The 20,456-nt window shown below is 42.6% G+C and overlaps 1 protein-coding gene across 1 annotated transcript; it reads right to left on the reverse strand.

Moving 5' to 3' along the window:
* Positions 1-12,529: 12,529 nt before the first annotated feature.
* On the reverse strand, positions 12,530-20,002 carry LOC148003503 (uncharacterized). Its single transcript, XM_087568809.1, has 4 exons — positions 19,809-20,002; positions 18,822-18,981; positions 17,702-17,833; positions 12,530-13,115 (listed from the first exon to the last, which is right to left on the reverse strand). The coding sequence occupies exons 1-4, from the start codon at positions 19,936-19,938 to the stop codon at positions 12,950-12,952; spliced, it is 588 nt and encodes a 195-aa protein (XP_087424935.1). The 5' UTR covers positions 19,939-20,002; the 3' UTR covers positions 12,530-12,949.
* Between the last annotated feature and the right edge of the window lie 454 nt (positions 20,003-20,456).

A 20,456-nucleotide genomic window follows, 5' to 3' on the forward strand; every position in this document is an offset into this window, starting at 1 on the left:
CTTAAAGTCATTCTCTCTCTCTCTCTCTCTCTCTCTCTCTCTCTCTCTCTCTCTCTCTCAGCTTGAGGCTGCACACACGCTGCATTCTTTTGTGCACTCCACTTTTTTTATTGCAGTTTTCTTTTCTCAAACTCCCACAATCATGCACACGTCTGTTCATTACCCTTTCATTCTCACACACACTCTTTATACACACCTCACACATATCTCACACACACCACATGCACTCTCCTGTCACGTACACACACAGTCTTCATACACACCTCATACATATCTCACACACACCACATGCACTCTCCTGTCATGCACACACACAATCTTCACACACACCTCACACATATCTCACACACACCACATGCACTCTCCTGTCACGCACACACACAGTCTTCACACACACCTCACATTCTCTCCTCACTCATTCTCAAATGCTCTCCTCATGCTCTCTCCCTGGCTCTCACATTTGTTCTCAGACTCGCTCCCTCATTAGCTCCCTCATTCCTTCTTCACATTCTCTTTCCACTCACTCTTCACATGCTCTTGTCATGCTCTCTCATTCGCTCTCACATTTGTTCTTACATTAGCTCTGTCATTTCCTCTCTCATTCACTCCCTCATGCTCTCTCATTTAGTCTTCACATATTCTGTAGCCTTTCTCTTGCCCCAGTCCTTTATTAATAATCCAAAAGTGGGTAGAAAAAAGATATTTATAATCATTGCCAAATCAAATGCAAAGAATGACTACATTTCATCAAGAACTAAGAATTACAACTGTTCTCCAAGGTTTCAGGCTTGCCCTATACCCAGGCCTGTAGCCAATATAATAATAATAATTGTAAACTTATCATTATTTAAACTTTAACTCTTTACTTTTATACTTCAGAGTCCAAAGCTCTGTGTAGAGGGCTGCAATACGTTCGCCACCACTAGTTGGCGCTGTCTTCCACTGCGCCCCACGTGGTAGGTCAGGATAGACTCTGCCATTGCAAGATGGCTCCAACCTTCGCTGCGCCAGCCGGCCCCCCCTTTCAGGTAGTTAACTGTGCGCATGTGCAAGAGTGCCTTCCTGCCAGGTCTTTGCCCATTCCGGGGCGTGCCTGATGAGATCATGAGTAAGCAACCAATCAGGTGTGGATGCGTGCTCGAGGGTTAAATAGGCGTGCCTGGCCGACGCGCGGGGCTTCTCCATGAGATAGGAATAAAGTATCACTCATAGCAAGAATTTCTATGTCTCGCGTGCTTCTTGCCGGCGGAAAGTCTCGCGTGGGACATTTGGTGCCGAGAAACCCGGGACAAAAACATCGCTGGTGCTACGAGAGGCCTCCGTTTCACGGAAGAAATTCAGAAGCTATGGAATACAGGTAAAAAACTCTGAGAGACCATGGCTAGCCTTGATCTGCTCCAACTCAGTCCCCTGCCGGACGCGGCAGGTGCCGCTGTGGTTGCTCTGGCAACCCTCGGGCTTTTTCTATTGACCTTTGAGTTTCTAGCTACCACCAAACGGCGTCAGAGGTCGCGTGGGAACTGCCCAGCTGTAACAGCAAAGCGGAGAGCGTTGGGGACAGGGAGAGACAGTGCGTCAGAAACAGAGTTAGAGAACGAATTAAAGAGTTTTAAGGGAAAAAGTGCACTTAAGAAAAGAGACCCTCTCGAGGACTTTAGATCCGAGGGAGAGAGAGAGTGGGGAAAAAACGCCCCGGGAGAGAACAAGGAAGGAGATAAACAGAACACAGTATTTTGGGAGAAAAACTTTGTCTTAGTGCTTATGAAATGTGTAATTAGGCTCCCGCGCCGACTCTGGGGACGCTGCGGCGTCCGGGCGCTGACGCGACAGCTTTACAGAGTCATACTGATCAGATTTGATAGAGGCAGACCGCCTGAAAATTTATTCAGGAGAATCAAACAAAAGGACATCTCAGTGCCCGTGCACAGCCTGATAGAGTTAATGTAATTGGGTTGTGAGTAAAGATACTCAGGGCTGTGTTTCACTTCCATACCATTGGCGAATATCGGTCGTACTGCTCAGATATCTCTCAGTGTCTTACAGAATTGGGTTTCAACACGTTGGTGGACTAGTCCAGGAATTGAGACAATCCATCGCCCATATCAGCTCCACTCGATGGATAGTCACCGTGAACACCATCTGGCTTTTTCCCCTCTTTCTCTATTGTTTGTCTCTGGTACACCAGGATGTCCCCATGTCTGTCAGTGTATGTATGTGGTTTTTGTTTCTCGTTGTCTAAAAGTTTTATGTTTCATGTTCAAAAGAAAAAAATGGTAAAAACTTTATCTGCCGGTCGTGCGCACCTTGACTTGGTTTTAACTAGCTTCAAGAAGGGAACAATGAATAAAAAACAGTTTTAATCAGGTCTTTGAAGCCCTGTGCCTAGAGCCAGGTGTCTAGATTAGCTAGAGAAGCTGCCCAGAAGCTAAGCGTCTACAGGAGCTGATCTTAAAAGCGCCAACAGCTTCTTCATACAAGAGTTGATAGCTGTTTCTCTTAGAAAAATCCCTGACTGATTAATTGACTCAACAGGTGACAAGGTGCTTCTCTTAAAATCATAACAAAAGGGTAAAAATGGTGTTTGGTCTATATATTAAAGATAGGTGTAGCCACTTCAATTTTGTTTCTCATTGGTTTTAAATGTATAAATATGCTCTACTTGCCTTGGTTATGGACTATTGGCTTTCAAGTTATTGGATACGGTTAAAAAGGTATAATATTGGTAACAGAAAGTTGACATAAAGCTGGTAATCTGGATGGAGTCATTCTAGATAACAGGTGACATGAGCCAACCTAGGGAAACAGGTCTAAATTGAGGTAATATTTTTATGGAACTCTTATCCTAGAAACCAGGCTTCTAAAAGAATTTAGGACATTGTCCCTTGAGGTATTGGAGACCGCACCATTGTGCGTCCAAATGTAAGAATTGACAGTCAAACGTTGTAACATAATAGATAGACCTGGGGTGCCTTGGAGACTAGATTGTTTGTTGGAGGTTGAGTTTTGCTTTCCAAAGTTGTGGCTTGCCCTGAAGTTATCCGTATTCTAATGCTAATTTCCACTGCCCAGAGAACAGCTGCCTAGTCCCGTACTCAGAACTCAGGTGACCTCCTGGCTGTGTTCTGGTGTTACAAAGAGAACTTAAAGATTGTGATTTAAGATTGCCAGTGTTACATTGACTAACTCAAACATATTTTTAATTAAGGAAAAATCATACAGGTAGAGATTGTTACAAGATTTACGAAGGACTGATGAGGTTTTGGAACTTGTGAGAGCATTACAGCCAGTTTACTTACTCCAACTGCCATTTCTGGATAGATTTAGAGGATTGCTAACAGCCTCATGTTAGATAATTTTGTTGCTTCTTCAGTGTAAGAAGTTAGAACTTAAATCTTTCAATGTATATAGTAATTTTTACTACAAACCTTTGCTCTTAAAATGAGCTTTAATATTTGGGGAGTAGCTGTCACACTACTCCAGATAAGAATATTTGAAGCTAATTTTAGCTTCTAAAGATATGTCAATTGGCTAAGTACCTCACCTTACCAGAGGACTTAGGTCTTTGTTATGCACATTGGAGATAAAGCTTCAGCTGTGTTAGTACAGAGTTGTGGACTAGAGTCATGGAAGTATTTTGAATAGAAACCTGGTAAAACATATCTTATTCCAAACAACAGTTAATTGGTTACTACTAAATACTGATATTTGGCCTATTACATATACAACTTTTTCAGGCAAAATTGATAATTTTACTCTTTACATGCTTTTGTACTTCCTGCATATTTGTGCGTACAACCCATAGGAAATGCGCTTAGTGCATTTATAGGTGGTTCATCTAATGAAAAGGCTACATATATGATTAGATCACTTGTTTATTCTCTTGAGTTTCTGCTGCTTCAGCACAGATTATTAAATTCCATGCTTTAGCCGCTGTTTTTAAAATGTTAAAAAATCAAGCTTTCAATTCATATACTGATAGCCAATGTGTGGTTTGTGGTTTACAATTGATTTCAATTACTTAATGCTTTATTAGAGACAAGTTTTCTACATGAAATCAGTGAGTGATTTCAGTGTAAATGTCTGACAACTCACTGTCCCTTCAGTGCTCTGGCTCAGACAACTAAACAAAACCATAGACCCAGCACTTTAAAAATGGTAATAGAATTGCTAACACACCCTCACGAAAAGAGGAAGACTACATTTGCTTACTTTCAACTCCCAGCTTCACCCTGCCAGCTCAGGGATTTCTAGTAAGACTGAATCTGGACAATATTTACAAGATTTGACATTTCTAATTAATGCTTATGTTTAGGTAAATAAAGTTTGTGAGGTGCTAGAGAAATGGCTTAGTGGTTAAGAGCACTAAATACTGTTCCTTTATAGGACATTTAAGAACTCAAACTGGATTGCCTGGGCTCTTTAGCAAGGGAGGACAGATACCAGACAGATTATAGTCCTTACATAAGAACAATTAGTAAAAAAATCTCATTCTTTATATATCCAATACAATTATGCTGGAGACAATAATTTGGTATACAGGTCAATTTATAAATACAAGTGCTCAGTGTCCTCAATTTAATCCTCGAGGACTTACCTTAATAAATAATATCTTTACTATATCTTAATAAATAAAAGAAGGAGTTATCCCTGTATGCTAAATAATGCTCCTTTTATTTCAATTTTAAAATTTTGGATGCCAAAGTTTATGGCACCCTACAACTAGGCATACTTCTGCCTAGGTGAAATAGAGAGATCCACTTATTGACATGTTCCTGTCCAGATATTTTATATGGGGAAGAGGGAATGTTTGTGTTTTTTCTACAGGATGCTACAAGAGTGTGCCAGCTGCCTGAGTGGTTGCTGAGACTTGCTGATCCTGGTTATTCAGGTCTCCTGGTTCAGGTCCCTGGAGTCATTCCTCTGCCCTGAGAGGAAGATAGAAGATTCCCCTTCATCCTTTGTCATCACAGAGATTTTGCCGTTGCTGCAGTCAGTGTTACCGCTGCGTGTGTTCCCGTCCCACTGTGGCCTACGCTCAGACTCTGTACACTGCTGCTTGCTGACTCCAACTGTTACCCCTGTCCCTTCATTTCTCTGGTGACTCTTGCTGCCTTAACTGGTAACTGGTGTTGTCATTTTACAGATTGTAGCTTCACAGAAAGCCACCTGTGTAAAGCTACAGTGACTGGAGAACTCTGTCCTGGAAAAGACCTTGACACTTTCGCTGCTATTGTAGCAGCCTTTACTGCTACAGACATTGTGTCTGCAGTGTCTGGAGTTATCCTCCCCCAATCTATTGTTAGACAAGTACAGTGGGTGAACTTTCTGGAGTAGTTACTAACAATTGGGAGTTCTAAATTTTATAGGAGTGGCTTGACTACGGTCCTTGTTGGTAACAGCTGAGGAGGACCATATGAGGTGCCCACTACTTATCGGGAGTGGCTCTGTTTGATGCAGCCCTATGCTGTGGATCAGTATTCATACCATGGTTGGTTTGCAAACTCAGATCTCAACAGTAACGTGACAAGGCCGTTATCACTCAAGCACTTGTGGCCATTGTACAAAGGGCCTCACCTGGAATTTGGTTATCTTGTTCAGGATTTACTCTGTATCTGAGTTCCCTTCTCCTGCACCCCATGGATCTGTGGGTCCATTGCACTGGGAGAAGAGGGACTCTCACTGTATCTGAGTTCTCTGCTCCTGCACCCCATGGATCTGTGGATCCATTGCACTGGGATTGAGAGAGACTCAGTGTTCCTTTGATCAGCCCTTGCACATCGCTGAGGTTTCCTCATTGCACGCGATAGGGTGATCATGACTGCTATAAATTATATAAATTATAAGGGTGAGATGTAGAGGGCTGCAATAACATTCGCCAGCACTAGATGGCGCTGGCTTCCACTGCGCCCCAGGTGGTAGGCTAGGATAGACTCTGCCATTGCAAGATGGCGCCAGCCTTCGCCGCACCAGCCGGCCCCCTTTCAGGAAGTTAACTGTGCGCATGTGCAAGAGTGCCTTTGTGCCAGGTCTTTGCCCACTCGGGGCGTGCCTTATGAGATCATGGGTAACAACCAACCAGGTGTGGGTGCGCCGCACTAGGGTTTTATAAGCGCGCCATGTTGGCGCGGCATGGTTTTTCCTCTTCTAAGATTAATAAAGTGGTCACAGTAAGGATTTCTAAATGTCCGCGTGCTCCTTGCTGGCGAAAAGTCGCACGCAGGACAGGTCCTAATAGCACAGTCCTACTTTCTTAGAGTAACTCATAGGGACTTACTATATCCATACACCCATAGCTCCATATGCACTGGACCCCAGCGAAGTGCTCAACATTCATTGCATTTGTCACTCAGTTTGCCACAAATGTTAGATATCTGAAAAGTTCACCAAATTTGAAGGTGTGAATAAGTCCCAGTGACTGGAGTAAGCTCAAACAGTCTGTGACAACAAATAACTGCTTGAGCATCCAAGAGACAAGACGCTCACCAGGATCATAGTCTTTTCCCAGTAAGAAAATTTTAATATTAAGGCTTCAGATGAAAAGATAAATTAGGAGTTCTAGGCCAAAAAGTTTTATCCTCTGGCCTCAGGGTTGCAGCCATTCTTTCAGCCCTTCCTGGCCTCTCACAGGATCAGAGTTCTCACCTGGAAGCAGGAATATCTGGAAGGCACATAATACATATCCACAGACTACTCTTTGGGTACAAAATGACAGGCAACTTCAAGGCTTAAAGTCATTCTCTCTCTCTCTCTGTTTCTGTCTCTCTCTCTGTCTCTCTGTCTTTCTCTCTGTCTCTCTCTCTGTCTCTCTCTCTCTCACACACACACACACACACACACATTTTGTGGCTACACACACTTAACATTCTTTTGTGCACTCTGCCTTTTTAATTGCAATTTTCTTTTCTCATACTCCCACGATCATGCACACGTCTGTTCATTACCCTTTCATTCTCACACACACTCTTCATACACACCTCATACATATCTCACACATACCACATGCACTCTCCTGTCACGCACACACACAATCTTCATACACACCTCATACATATCTCACACACACCACATGCACTCTCCTGTCACACACACACACAGTCTTCATACACACCTCACACATATCGCACACACACCACATGCACTCTCCTGTCACGCACACACACAATCTTCATACACACCTCATACATATCTCACACACACCACATGCACTCTCCTGTCACTTACACAAACACTCTTCATGCACACCTCATACATATCTCACACACACCACATGCACTCTCCTGTCACGCACACACAGAATCTTCATATACACCTCATACATATCTCACACACACCACATGCACTCTCCTGTCACGCACACACACAATCTTCACGCACACCTCATACATATCTCACACATACCACATGCACTCTCCTGTCACGCACATACACAGTCTTCATACACACCTCACACATATCTCACACACACCACATGCACTCTCCTGTCACGCACACACACAATCTTCACACACACCTCATACATATCTCACACATACCACATGCACTCTCCTGTCACGCACATACACAGTCTTCATACACACCTCACACATATCTCACACACACCACATGCACTCTCCTGTCACGCACACACACAATCTTCATACACACCTCATACATATCTCACACACAGCACATGCACTCTCCTGTCACGCACACACACAATCTTCATACACACCTCACACATATCTCACACACACCACATGCACTCTCCTGTCACGCACACACACAATCTTCATACACACCTCACATTCTCTCCTCACTCATTCTCACATGCTCTCCTCATGCTCTCTCCCTGGCTCTCACATTTGTTCTCAGACTTGCTCCCTCATTAGCTCCCTCATTAGCTCCCTCATTCACTCTTCACATTCTCACTCCACTCACTCTTCACATGCTCTTCTCATGCTCTCTCATTCGCTCTCACATTTGTTCTTACATTTGCTCTGTCATTTACTCTCTCATTCACTCCCGCATGCTCTCTCTCATTTACTCTTCACATGTTCTGTAGCCTTTCTCTTGCCCCAGTCCTTTATTCATGATGCAAAAGCGGGTAGAAAAATGACATTTTTTAATCATTGCCAAATCAGATGCAAAGAATGACTACATCCCACCAAGATCTAAGAATTGCAACTGTTCCCCAAAGTTTCAGGCTTCCCCTATACCCAGGCCTGTGGCCAATATAATAATAATTGTAAACTTATCATTATTTAAACTTTAATTCTTTACTTTTATACTTCAGAGTCCAAAGCTCCGAGGTCAGCTAATTGCATTTTCCTGAGACTCTCTAATGATAAATGACATGGGCAAAACTGCCAGGCAGTGGCCAGAAAGAATCAAGGTAACCCTTAGCACAGTAATTCCACTAGCTTTCTGTTCCTTGCACACAATGACTCTCATAAGAGTTCCAGTAGTTTGACTTAGTTTACTAGTATATAATTTTATATATTCTATATTTCCTTAACTAGTCTGTAATATTATATACGACTTATTTCCTAACTTCAATAACCTTTTCCTTTCCTAGCGCCCGATTGTTGACTCTAATTCATTTTCTCTTATTTCCTTCAAGCTGTCTTTGCAAGTCAAACCTTAATCTGGAACTTCAATTGTGCAGTTATTACATATTTTCCAAGATGAGAATACACAATATGCACCTGGGCCGCTAGGGATATGCTGTGCTGTGCCCCTATGCATCAATTTCCAATTGTCTAAGAATCATAACCTCAAGGAACATCTAGTTTCACAGAATTCACCAGAGCAGAAGTAGAAAGACGTAGGAAAGTCAGACATAATAGAATAATTGTGCACACCAAGGCCACCTGATAGGCAGTCACACACAAATGAAATCTATACAGCCCTTGTCCAGGGATAAGGTTTGGAGAAATGGAAACAACCAGTTTTTAAAAAGAGCTACTGCGGGCTACTGAGATGTCTCCATCCCGGACTGCTGCAGGCAGCCTCTTATTTCAGATGGTGGGTTCATGGAGAGATGTGTCTCCTGCTTCTCAGGGTTCCAGAAGCCACCCTACTTTACAAGGAGCTGCTGCAGGCTTCTGAGATGTCTCCATCCCGGCCTACTGCCTGCAGTCCCTGTCATTGTATGTTGTCCCCAGCATTAGCTAGAGCAATCAGACAACAAGAGGAGGTCAAAGGGATACAGATTGGAAAGGAAGATGTCAAAATATCACTATTGCGGATGACAGAAGAGTACAATTGATTCACCCCAAAAGTTACACCAGAGAAATCCTAAGCCTGATAAACAACTTCAGCAAGTGCCTGGGTATAAAATTAACTCAAACAAATCAGTAGCCTTCCTCTACACAAAAGATAAAGAAGCTGAGAAAGAAATTAGGGAAATGACACTTTTCATAACAGTCCCAAATAATATAAAAATACCACAGTGTGACTTTTATCAAACAAGTGAAAGATCTGTGTGACAAGAACTTCATGATCTGAAGAAAGAAATTGAAGAAGATCTCAGAAAATGGAAAGATCTCCCATGCTGGATTGGCAGGATGAAAATGGAAAGATCAACCCATGCTGGGTTGGCAGGATGAAGATAGTAAAAATGGCCATTTTACCCAAAGTGACCTACAGATTCAATGCAATCCCCATCAAAATTCCAATCCAATTCTTCATAGGGTTAGACAGAACAATTTACAAATTCACTTGGAATAACAAAAGAACACAGGATCACTAAAACCATCCCCAACAATAAAGGACTTCCCTGGGAATCACCATCCCTGAACTCAAGCAGTTTACAGAGCATTAGTGATAAAAACTGTATGGTGTTGGTACAGAGACAGGAAGATAGACCAGTGGAATAGAATTGCAGACCCAGAAATGAACCCACACAGCTATGGGCACTTGATTTTCGACAAAGGAGACAAAACCATCCAGTAGAAAAAAGATAGCTTTTTCAGCAAATGGTGCTGGTTCCACTGGAGGTCAGCATATGGAGGAGTACAAATCATCCCCTGCTAATTGCCCTGGACAAAGCTTAAGTCCAGGTGGATCAAGGACCTCTACATCAAACCAGATACACTCAAACGAAGAGAAGCAAAAGTGGAGAAGAATCTTGAACACAAGGATACTGGAAAAAATTTCCTGAACAAAACATGAATGGCTTATGCTCTAAGATCAAGAGTAGACAAATGGGACCTCATAAAGGTACAAAGTTTCTGTAAGGCAAAGGACACTGTGGTTAAGACTAAACAGCAACAAACAGATTGGGAAAAGACCTTTACTAATCCTACAACTGATAGAGGGCTAATATCCAAAATATACAAAGAACTCATGAAGTTGGACTGTAGGGAGACTAATAACCCTAATAAAAATTGCAGTTCAGAGCTAAACAAAGAATTCAGAGCTGAGGAATATGGAGTGGCTGAGATGCACCAAAAGAAATGTTCAACATCTTTAGTTATAAGGCAAATGCAAATCAAAACAACCCTGAGATTCCACCTCACAACTGTCTGAATGCCTAAGATCAAATACTCAGGCAACAGAAGATGCTTGCATGGATATGAGAAAGAGGAACACTCCTCCATTGTTGGTGAGATTGCAGACTGGTACAACCATTCTGGATATCAGTCTGGAGGTTCCTCAGAAAATTAGACATTGCACTAGCTGACGACCCAGTTATACCTCTCTTGCACATATTCCCACAAGATACTCCAACATACAAGAGGGCACATGCTCCACTATGTTCATAGCGGCCATATTTATAATAGTCAGAAAATGAAAAGATCCCAGATGCCCTTCAACAGAGGAATGGAAACAGAAAGTGTGGTACATCTACACAATGGAGTACTACAGCGATATCAAAAACAATGACTTCATGAATTTCATAGGCAAATAGAATGAACTAAAACATATCATCCTGAGTGAGTTAACCCAATCACAGAAACACACACATGGTATGCACTCATTGATAAGTGGATATTAGCCCAAATGCTGGAATTCCCCAAGATTCACAGACCAAATCAAATTCAGGAAGGATGACCAAAATACTGATGCTTCACTTCTTCCTTTAAAAGAGAAGAAGAATCCCTATTGAAGGGATAGGGAGACAAAGTTTAAAACAGAGCCTGGAGGAATGGCCATTCAGAGTCTACCCCACGAGTGACCTATACACATACAGCCTTCAAACTAGATAAGGTGGATGAAGCTAAGAGGTGCAGGCTGACAGGAACTGGATATAGATGTCTCCTGAGAGGCACAGCCAGAGCATGTCAAATACAGTGGAGAATGCTAGCAGCAAACCATTGAACTGAGAACTGGACCTCAGTTGGAGGAATTACAGAAAGATTGGAAGAGCTGAATGGACTAACAACCCCATAAGAACAACCATGCCTGCCAAGCAGAGTTCCCAGAGACTAAACCACTACCCAATCACTATACAGGGACTGTGCCATGGCTCCATCTGCATGTGTATCAGAGGATGGTCCTCTTGGGCACAAATGGAATGAGCAGCCCTTGGTCCTGCCTAGGCTGGGAAAGTGGATGGATGGTGAACGGAACACCTTTATAGAAGAGGGGGAGGGCGATGGTATTCAGACTTATTTCTGGAAAACAAGGAAGGAATAACATTTGAATTCATAATGAAAAATATCCAATTAAAATTCAAAAACAACAAAATGGTGTTTAGAACTTCAAATAAAAAAAAGCCACAATCAGGAAACAGAATTGTATGCCTCTGGTTTTCTTCAAATATGCTCAGGGCCTGGGTTGGTTCTGGGCCCAGGCTGAACCAAGCAGGTTCCTGCCACTGACTGCTCCTATATTCCTGTTTCCAGAGGCATCATGCAGATTAATATTGGGCAAGAGATGTGGGCAAAGTTGGGCAGAAATGGCTTTCTGTCCTGTGGCATCAGGAGTATCTGCATTCCTGGGTGTTCAGCACTCTCCACCACGGGATTTGGGTGCAGGCTTCCTGATTGCTTTAAACTCCCTTATGCCACGTTTATATGTCCTGGGAGATATTACAGAGAAATTAATGTTTATCCCATTAATTTGTTCAACACTCTCATCCACAGAGTATAATTTAGAGGTAACTATATATTTGACAGTAAGCATACACAGTGGGTAATATATGCAATATGAAGTTGAAATTCACAGAGTTTGGAACACAGTGAACAGTGACTGTATAATTGCCTTTGAATCTCAGTCTGACTGGGAAGTGATTTTGATGCCCAGTCCCCATGAGAATGCAGAGATCCATCCCTCCCTGATAGCTGTGGGACTTCAGATGTTGACACTAATGATCAATAAAGAAGGTTCTTAAGAGTGAAGAGTTTGAGATTACTCTTTTTTTTCACCAGGATACATCCAATTTACATGATAGTAACCAGATGCAGGTAGTCAATATATACAGTCTATATCCTTATCAAAATAGAAAACCAAATGAACAAAACAACAACAAATAAATAACAAAACTTCAAATGAATAGGAGGAAAACCAAATAACCAAAATAATCAAAACTCAGCCACACTTTAAATAGAGGAGCTGCGCTAAGCATTTTTTGCTGCTCCTTTTGCAGAATAGATTTATAGCCTGTGTCTTTCCTTGGAGACACAGTAGACAAGCAGTTACTGATGGTAATAATCTTTTCAAGAAGAGTGGAAGTAGGTCTGTTTTGTTGGAGTGGGGGTATTAAGAACAAAGCCATCCAATACTGAGTAGAAATGATGTTACAGACTTTATCTCAAAGTCTTTCCAATGTTGTGAACTGATCTCCATGAAACTCTTCTGGATGACCCACCAGGACAAGTACACATTTACACTTGCACAGTCTTTCTGGATGACCAGCACCTCTTGATTGATGTGCATCAGCACTTCTCTGAGTCCCTCCAAAAGTTTACACTTGCTGGAGGGTGGGGAGGTGAAAGTACGGCCTATTCAATCCAAAGAAATAAAACTAAAGGAGGAAAATGCAGTCCACAATTGCTATGGACATTACAGATGAGATGCAATAGTGGTGTATTTGCTGTGCACACTTAGTTCTCCTCCTGTAGCACTTCTCTCCAAGGGAGATCTTGCCCTGGTTTGTGTCTTGTTCGAGTTTCTCCTGGAGAATTTCAGACCTAGCAGAGCAAGGGAATAAAGGTTTAGTGAGTGGTTTTCAATTCAGCTCTCCCTCTTTTTTTTTTTTTTTTTATTAACTTGAGTATTTCTTATATACATTTCGAGTGTTATTCCCTTTCCCGGTTTCCGGGCAAACATCCCCCTCCCCCATCCCATTCCTTATGGGTGTTCCCCTCCCAACCCTCCCCCCATTGCTGCCCTCCCCCCCACAGTCTAGTTCACTGGGGGTTCAGTCTTTCAACTCTCCCTCTTACATCAGCTCTATTCAGTTGGACAATCCAGCATGACCTGTCAGCTGAGGTCAGTCCCTGCATCCCCAAGTGTCATAGAGTAACTGCTCTTGGATTTGTATCTCAGCTTTTAAAACTGCTAGAATTTGAACTGTGGACTATACACTGTATTGGAATTTAGAGAAAAATGAGCGTATTTTTCCACTGGTCCAGATATATTATGTTGAATAATAACATTGTACCTATGTCTGAATCTGAGTTCAAGAGAGGGATGAGCAACCTAGAATACCATGTGGATGCCTTCTGGAGAAGATGCCTAGAATTGAGGTGAAAGTTCTGATTATGTTTGCAGTGAAGGAACCTGCCTAGGTTCCATTTTAAGCACTGTACCTGCAAATGCACAGAGAAGCCATCTCACATCAAATCCATGGGAATTGCATGGATCCTGTAATCACTGAGAATGTGCTCCATGCAAATCTTCCCAGCGTATACACGGACATTAAAAGTGATTGTGATGTAGAAACACACCAGCACCCCTGTAAGTCTATGGCTAGTGTAAGGCAATTTGTGAGAGGACAGAAGAGAAAATGTCCTCAATTTTTCCAGAGAGATCACAGGAAGAAAGGAGTAGAACATAGCAAGAAATCCAGAGGATCATATATATTGTTTCATGGGCAAAATTCACATGAACTGTACCAGAACTATACTCTGAGTAGCTCTTTAGCTGCCTGAGGCTGAAATCCATGTAGGTGGTCATTCACCCAAAACGGGTATTTATATAGGGAAGGATATTCAAATGGCTTCTTCCAGCCTGTGTTCCTACCTGAACATTAATGCTTAATGTAAAGACTCCCCAGTATACGCTGGAGGCATAAAAACAAATGTTGAGTGGGATATGTACATAGTGAATAGAGCCTATAGATAGCTCAGTCAGTGATGTGCTGTCCTCTCATTAACCAACATAGACTCAGGGTTCTTTCCCTATTAACAATCTTGCTTTGCAAGTTCCCAGGGCTGTGTAGAGCAGTCTTGTTCCCCAGCAAAGGATCATATGTTGGTGGTGTACTAGACTCTTGTTCTTGTTCACTGTTTCAGACTTTCCCCAAAGTGTGCAGCTTCTTCTAATCTGAGCTGTCTTTACCATAGCCTGAGTGACTTCATGCCCAAAGCTTGAATCATAGGAAATCTCCATAACCAGGATCCAAATCAACAATTTTTCTCCCCGTAATGTGATTGTGCCACAGATATTTTGAGTAAGTACGTAAAAGCTTGCATGGATTTTCTAAGACTGAATCAGAATCTATGCAAGGGCTCCACCCTATGGTACACTTTCACTCCTTGGCTGATGGATGTCTGGATAGATTCTCCTTCAGGGCTACTCTGGGACCACTACAACACTGATGTGCCCTAGTTGCAATGGCAACACCTACTCCTTGTTGTGGAATCACTGGGTTAACTAAACCTTCTGTTCCACTTTCTGAACATGGCTTCTCATAGGGCTACCTGTTCTTACACTCCCAGACCCATCTGAAATTCATCATTTCTCCTAACTCCATTGAGGCTGAAATTAAGGGAGAGAAAATGATGTTGATTGACAGCACTTGCAGAATGCTACACAGATAACATAGGGGAGCGCTTTAGATTATCTGTGCACCTAAAGGGGCTCCTGACACTGCCCTGTTCTTGCACCACAGCATAGCTATGGGGCTTTTGCTGGATGACAATACAACTCCAAGCAACTCAAATTCTCAATGAATAAAATCCAAGCCAAACTCCCAGCGGAAGCTGTAGTGTGCCAAGGTAGCTGGAGAGAAATGGTAGCAGGCCATGTGGAAAGCAACCTTGGAGAAGACACAGTGAGTGACACACCCTTCCAGTGGGCTTTCACCATTCACAAAGAACAGAGAAGCCACATAAACTCATGGATTTTAGAGAGAAGCCCCCCTTACCTCCCTGTACTCCTTTCCTTTGATGTGCTCCAAAGGATTTCAATGCAGACCAGTAGTTTTACCCCTAATCACTTGAAAATCTAACTTTACAGGTGTTTTTGTGTCCTCTTTTTGGGGGGTTGCATTTCTACAGGACTTTATTGTCCTTCTTTTACACCATAACTAAAAGGGACCTGAAAGCTCCAGGCCTGTACCATTTGTTACCACTGTGAAACACGACTCACTTGAACATATTTCCCACTCCTCCCCCAGACTTCACGAGATAATTCTGTTACGGTATTTTTGAAAACAGAATAAATTAATACCTTAAGTGTCCTTTTGCTGTACAGAGCTGGATGGAGATGCCAAATGACTGGGCAGCTGTATTTCATGTTTCATGGATGTAAAGTGAACTCTTAGAGTACTTTTCTCATGAAACTTGGAAATAGAGGGAAACACATTCACTACTGCAAACACAAACACACACAAACACACAGAAATACACAGATACTCACTTGCACGCACAAATGAAAACTTTGATCTTGTGCAGCACATTTCCTGTTGAGTGAGGAATTAGTGGGAGCTATGCTGTGTACAAGTCTCTTAGACTCAAGCAGGCTGTGCTGCCCTGGCCTGTACTCATTTCCACTTCAGGAAACCTTTCTATGCAGATACTTGTTGGTTTTACTAGTAAGTTACATGTTCTGCACAGATAGCCTAAACAATACAACATCAAATTCCCAAGAGAGAGATTCTAGGAAAAGACTCCATCAAGCTCTATGTTGACTCATCATAGGCCCCTCACTAAAACTACCCTGTTTCCTTCATAGAAGACCTTGGAACCATCAGAGAAGACAGGGACTCATGGTCATTTACCAGGAACTTTTCATCACATTAGAGTTCATGTGATGTTAAAACAACCTCAATGTCAGTCAGAAGGAGGCTAAAGAAATAACATACCCTGACTTTTCTGAAATGCAGCACTGTGTACAGTATTGAGAGGGAATCTATCCTTAAAGAATGCCATGCCCATGATATAGTCAGCAAAGCAATGTCAGCAGAGGGATGCACTCTAGGATTCCATGCAAGATCATGGTGAAGCCAATAAGACAATCAAGAATCTTCCCGGGGGATACCTCTGTTCAGGTAAAGTGAAGAAATCTAATCCTTATTTTGAAAATAGTTGAATGGTTTAAGAATGTGTTGAGACAAATAAGAGACAGGGCTCCACCTGGAACTGGACCGGTGATGCAAAGACTGCTGGACAGCACAAAAAAAGGAAGCTTCATGTTTGTTGAGAGACCTAGGCTTAAAGGACAAAGTTGGATAATGACTGGACAAAATTGCTTGTCATTAACTGGCCTCCCCACATGCTTCCTAAGATGCAGATCAGCACAGCAATGCACCTTTCTTGGTGAGAATTGGGGGTATATATGGGTAACTTTGTTCTTGAAGTCTCAAATCTCTCATGCCAACCCTCAGCCTTTGAGAAACCTTTTCCACATCCTTGGTCTTCTATCCAGCTTCAGATTGTAAGGCCCACATATGAACTCTCCAGGAGCACTCAAATAAGACAGGACTGACATGCTGCTCCTCAGGCTCTGTAGTTACCCAAGATCTATGAAGCATGAAGACACCATCTTCATATACAGGGAGAAGAGGGGAGGAAGAACAAAAGCCACCACAAATGACAATGAGAACCGGTTCTTTGCCATTTCCACCAGCCTCTCCTCCTTGAAAACTACTTACTTCCTGAGTCTCACAAGATCCCTGTAACGAAAATGAGCTCCAGGCTTTTGCTTCATCCCTCAAAGCCCTGTTCTAGTCTAAAGAGGGGCTCCCACATAGCACCCTCCACACACATGGCATGTAGTGCTGTGATATGTGATCAACCCATCTCCCTTAATAAACTGCAGATTCTCGAAGAGCAGGAACATTCGCTTTCCAAACATGCAGTTTCCTGAAGAGGGGCTATCTCCACAGAAAGCCTTGTAAACCATCACATGAATGAACACTTGGATGAGACCTAGGTCAGGACATGGATCAGTCAATAGACAGTTACATTGATGGGTAATTGAAGTCCCAATAGCTATACAATCTTTCCATGTGTTTCTCATGGATCACAGATCTTTAAATCTTCTGTCAGAGTCCTAGAGATTCAGAGTTGATTGATATTCCCATCACGGTACAAAACTTTCTATCTAGAGGATCCTTAATGGGGAAAATAACAATTGGAGGGTCTTCTATAGCCTTCACATGTAGGACAACTGAGTCCAAGAGCTACAAACATAAGACCCTTGCCAGGAGGCAGGCTTCTTGTTAAAAGTCAGACACTACAGAACCAGTGCCCTGACTTTGGTTCAATGTCATACAGGACAGGAGCATTCCCTGCCTAGTGCTGGGTTCTCATCTCTGTCAGCGACTCACCGGTAGGAACTGTTCACTTGTATGAGCTCCTTGTACCTCTCCATGGCCTCACTTATTGAACTGGTCATCATTTGCATAGCCATCATTCTCATCTCATGTTCGGATTGAAGTATTGGCAATTCGACATCCAGCCTGTTGTGGGGCATGGCCCAAGAAAAATTAACCATCTGAACTCAGGATTTCAGAATTAAGTGAATTGTAAATTAAAAAAACCCAATAAAAAATTGAAATTTAAGAAATGTGGGGGGAGGGAAGAATGTGGCAAACACAAAGACCAGAGCAAAAACACAACAGTGAGACTCCAACAACAATTCTTTCAAGGAAATATTTCTACGCAAATCAGCAAAGAGTTATTTTGAAATACTGACATTTTCTAAGACTGTGGAGATATGGTTCCCCCAAGACCACCTGTACTGCAGTGGCTTGGGTCTAACAGATAGTTGTGATGATATTTCTTTTGTTTTGAAAACAGGGATTCTCAAACCTTGTTTCCTATTGTTCCATGAATTCCCAGAGGGAATAACTACTTTGACAGGGTAGAGGATTTGTAACCCCTCCTTCCCTCAGGAGGGTCCTATCTACCACCTAAGTAAACAGAAGATGCAAAGTGCTCAGTTGATCAATGTGGGCATCCCCACTATCATGACCTGCAAACTGTCCATCAGACATATCCTAAGATCCCACGAAACTCCCCAGACTCCCTGACCGAGAGCTTAATACCCACAAACACTTTCACATACTTACATACCAATCAATATACAAACACAAGCAGAATCCCAACTACATGCATGGAGGTGCCATAGAATCAGTGTATAATGAAAAAAATTAGAGGAAAAGAGGGATGACGTGCAGGCATTTCATCCCCTCACTTAGAGGCGGCAAGTGTGACCAGGTCCTTCTAGCTGTTGACAGAACCAATGCTAATCCAAGGAGCTCAGGGTCAAGTACAAAAGAGGTTGACCCTAAACACACAGGACCTAGCTTGTCTCACAAGCAAATGCCTTCCAAATCTCCTTAAAATCCAGGATGAGAGGTAAACCTCTCTTGTGCTAAGAGGAAATCTTGGGTTAGCAGAGAGAAAGCACAAGACAGTGAACAGGTTACTGGCCATAATGACTACCTGTGGTCCCAATCATCATAGATATAAAGGTCCAGGATTTGATAAAATTCATCCCTCTCGAATTGACACTTCTGGATTTCAAATTTGAGTTCCTCCAGTTCCTTTAAACACTCCTCTTGCTTACTGATGACATTTTGGGATGATGCCTTCCTACCAAAACCTGTAAATAGATAAACCCAAGTGAATTTGCATATTTGGTGGCCCATGGGCAGAAAAGATCATTCTGAATCCGAAAAGGAGGTGAGGAAGGGGAAATGGTAGAGACTGGGTGAATCCCTTAAAGAACAGAAAAGCTTTCTTAAAGGTGGATTCTTTTATTTTTTTTTTTTTTTCGGAGCTGGGGACCGAACCCAGGGCCTGGCGCTTCCTAGGCAAGCACTCTACCACTGAGCTAAATCCACCATCCCCTTATAGGTGGATTCTTAAGCTATGTCCCTCTTCCCAACCTCTAATGGCATACACGTGCCACATTCACTATTACAGGACCCCTCACCCTGAATAGTATAACCTGACTGATACATAAACATCTGGGACGTTGTTATCTCATATCAGATGTGTTTCATTTAATCCTGGAGTTCATACTGCTTAGCACCATCAGGCTCTAATCATGTGTGTTCCACCCAAAGTGTCTGAGAACTCAATTCATTTCTCAGGGTGCATCCTTCCTTATTCTCACCATCAGAGACTTATGTAACCTACAGTAATCTAGAGGAAGAAATGCTTCAACTCCCAACCATGGATGGTCACATTTTTAATCTCACTGTGCCTCCTCCTGCCATGCATTGACACTCACAATTAAAACGCTTCCAGAAAAGAAACTGAAGGCTTACCACTTTCTGGCTTTCTCTCAAATTAAAGATCAGGAACTCCTGACTCTTGGTTTGCCTTTGAGAAATCCCAAGGCTCCTGCTTGTAAGGCCTAATCTTAGAAGGCACATCTCAAACATACCTCCTTGAGGATGTTCCCCAACTCTGCCCAGGACTCACCAAGCCTTCCCCAGAATGATTTCCTTCCTTCCAAGGAAGATGAGAGGAGGTCATCTTCCTTCAGCCTTGGTGTGGTCTCTCCTTGATCAACACTTTCCTTCTGAAATAGCCTGAGCGGCTGGCGAAACATGCCTGTTTGTGAACCCAAAGGGAACTGAAGGAATATCCCAAAGGCAGTTGGTGTCACCACAACACTGGTGACATCACAGAAGATTCTAGGGATCTCTTAGATACAATAGATTGTCCAGTGAAGGGCTTACTGATGATGCCACTGGGAAGTTCTATGACCTACCTGCTAACTAGCTCTCCAAAAATTGATCAATTTCTGTGCGGACCCTTTCCTCCAGTCTCTCATACATCACTGGGAATACCATTTGGCAACCTCTATTGCTAAGCTAGATGTTTCTCTGTGCATCATTAGAACTCAACAGTGCTTTTGCTGGGGAGGGTTGCTTACAACCTGAATGAGAGAACAGATTTTTCTTAGCACCCAAATCTCTAGGGACCAAGGAAGAGGGAGTTTTTTTTTTTTTTTTTTTTGGTTCTTTTTTTTTTTCGGAGCTGGGGACCGAACCCAGGGCCTTGCGCTTCCTAGGTAAGCGCTCTACCACTGAGCTAAATCCCCAGCCCCAAGTTTTTTCTTAAAAG

The sequence above is a fragment of the Rattus norvegicus genome, chromosome 9 (genome assembly GCF_021556685.1).
Source record: "Rattus norvegicus strain SHRSP/BbbUtx chromosome 9, alternate assembly SHRSP_T2T, whole genome shotgun sequence".
Lineage (NCBI taxonomy): Eukaryota > Metazoa > Chordata > Mammalia > Rodentia > Muridae > Rattus > Rattus norvegicus.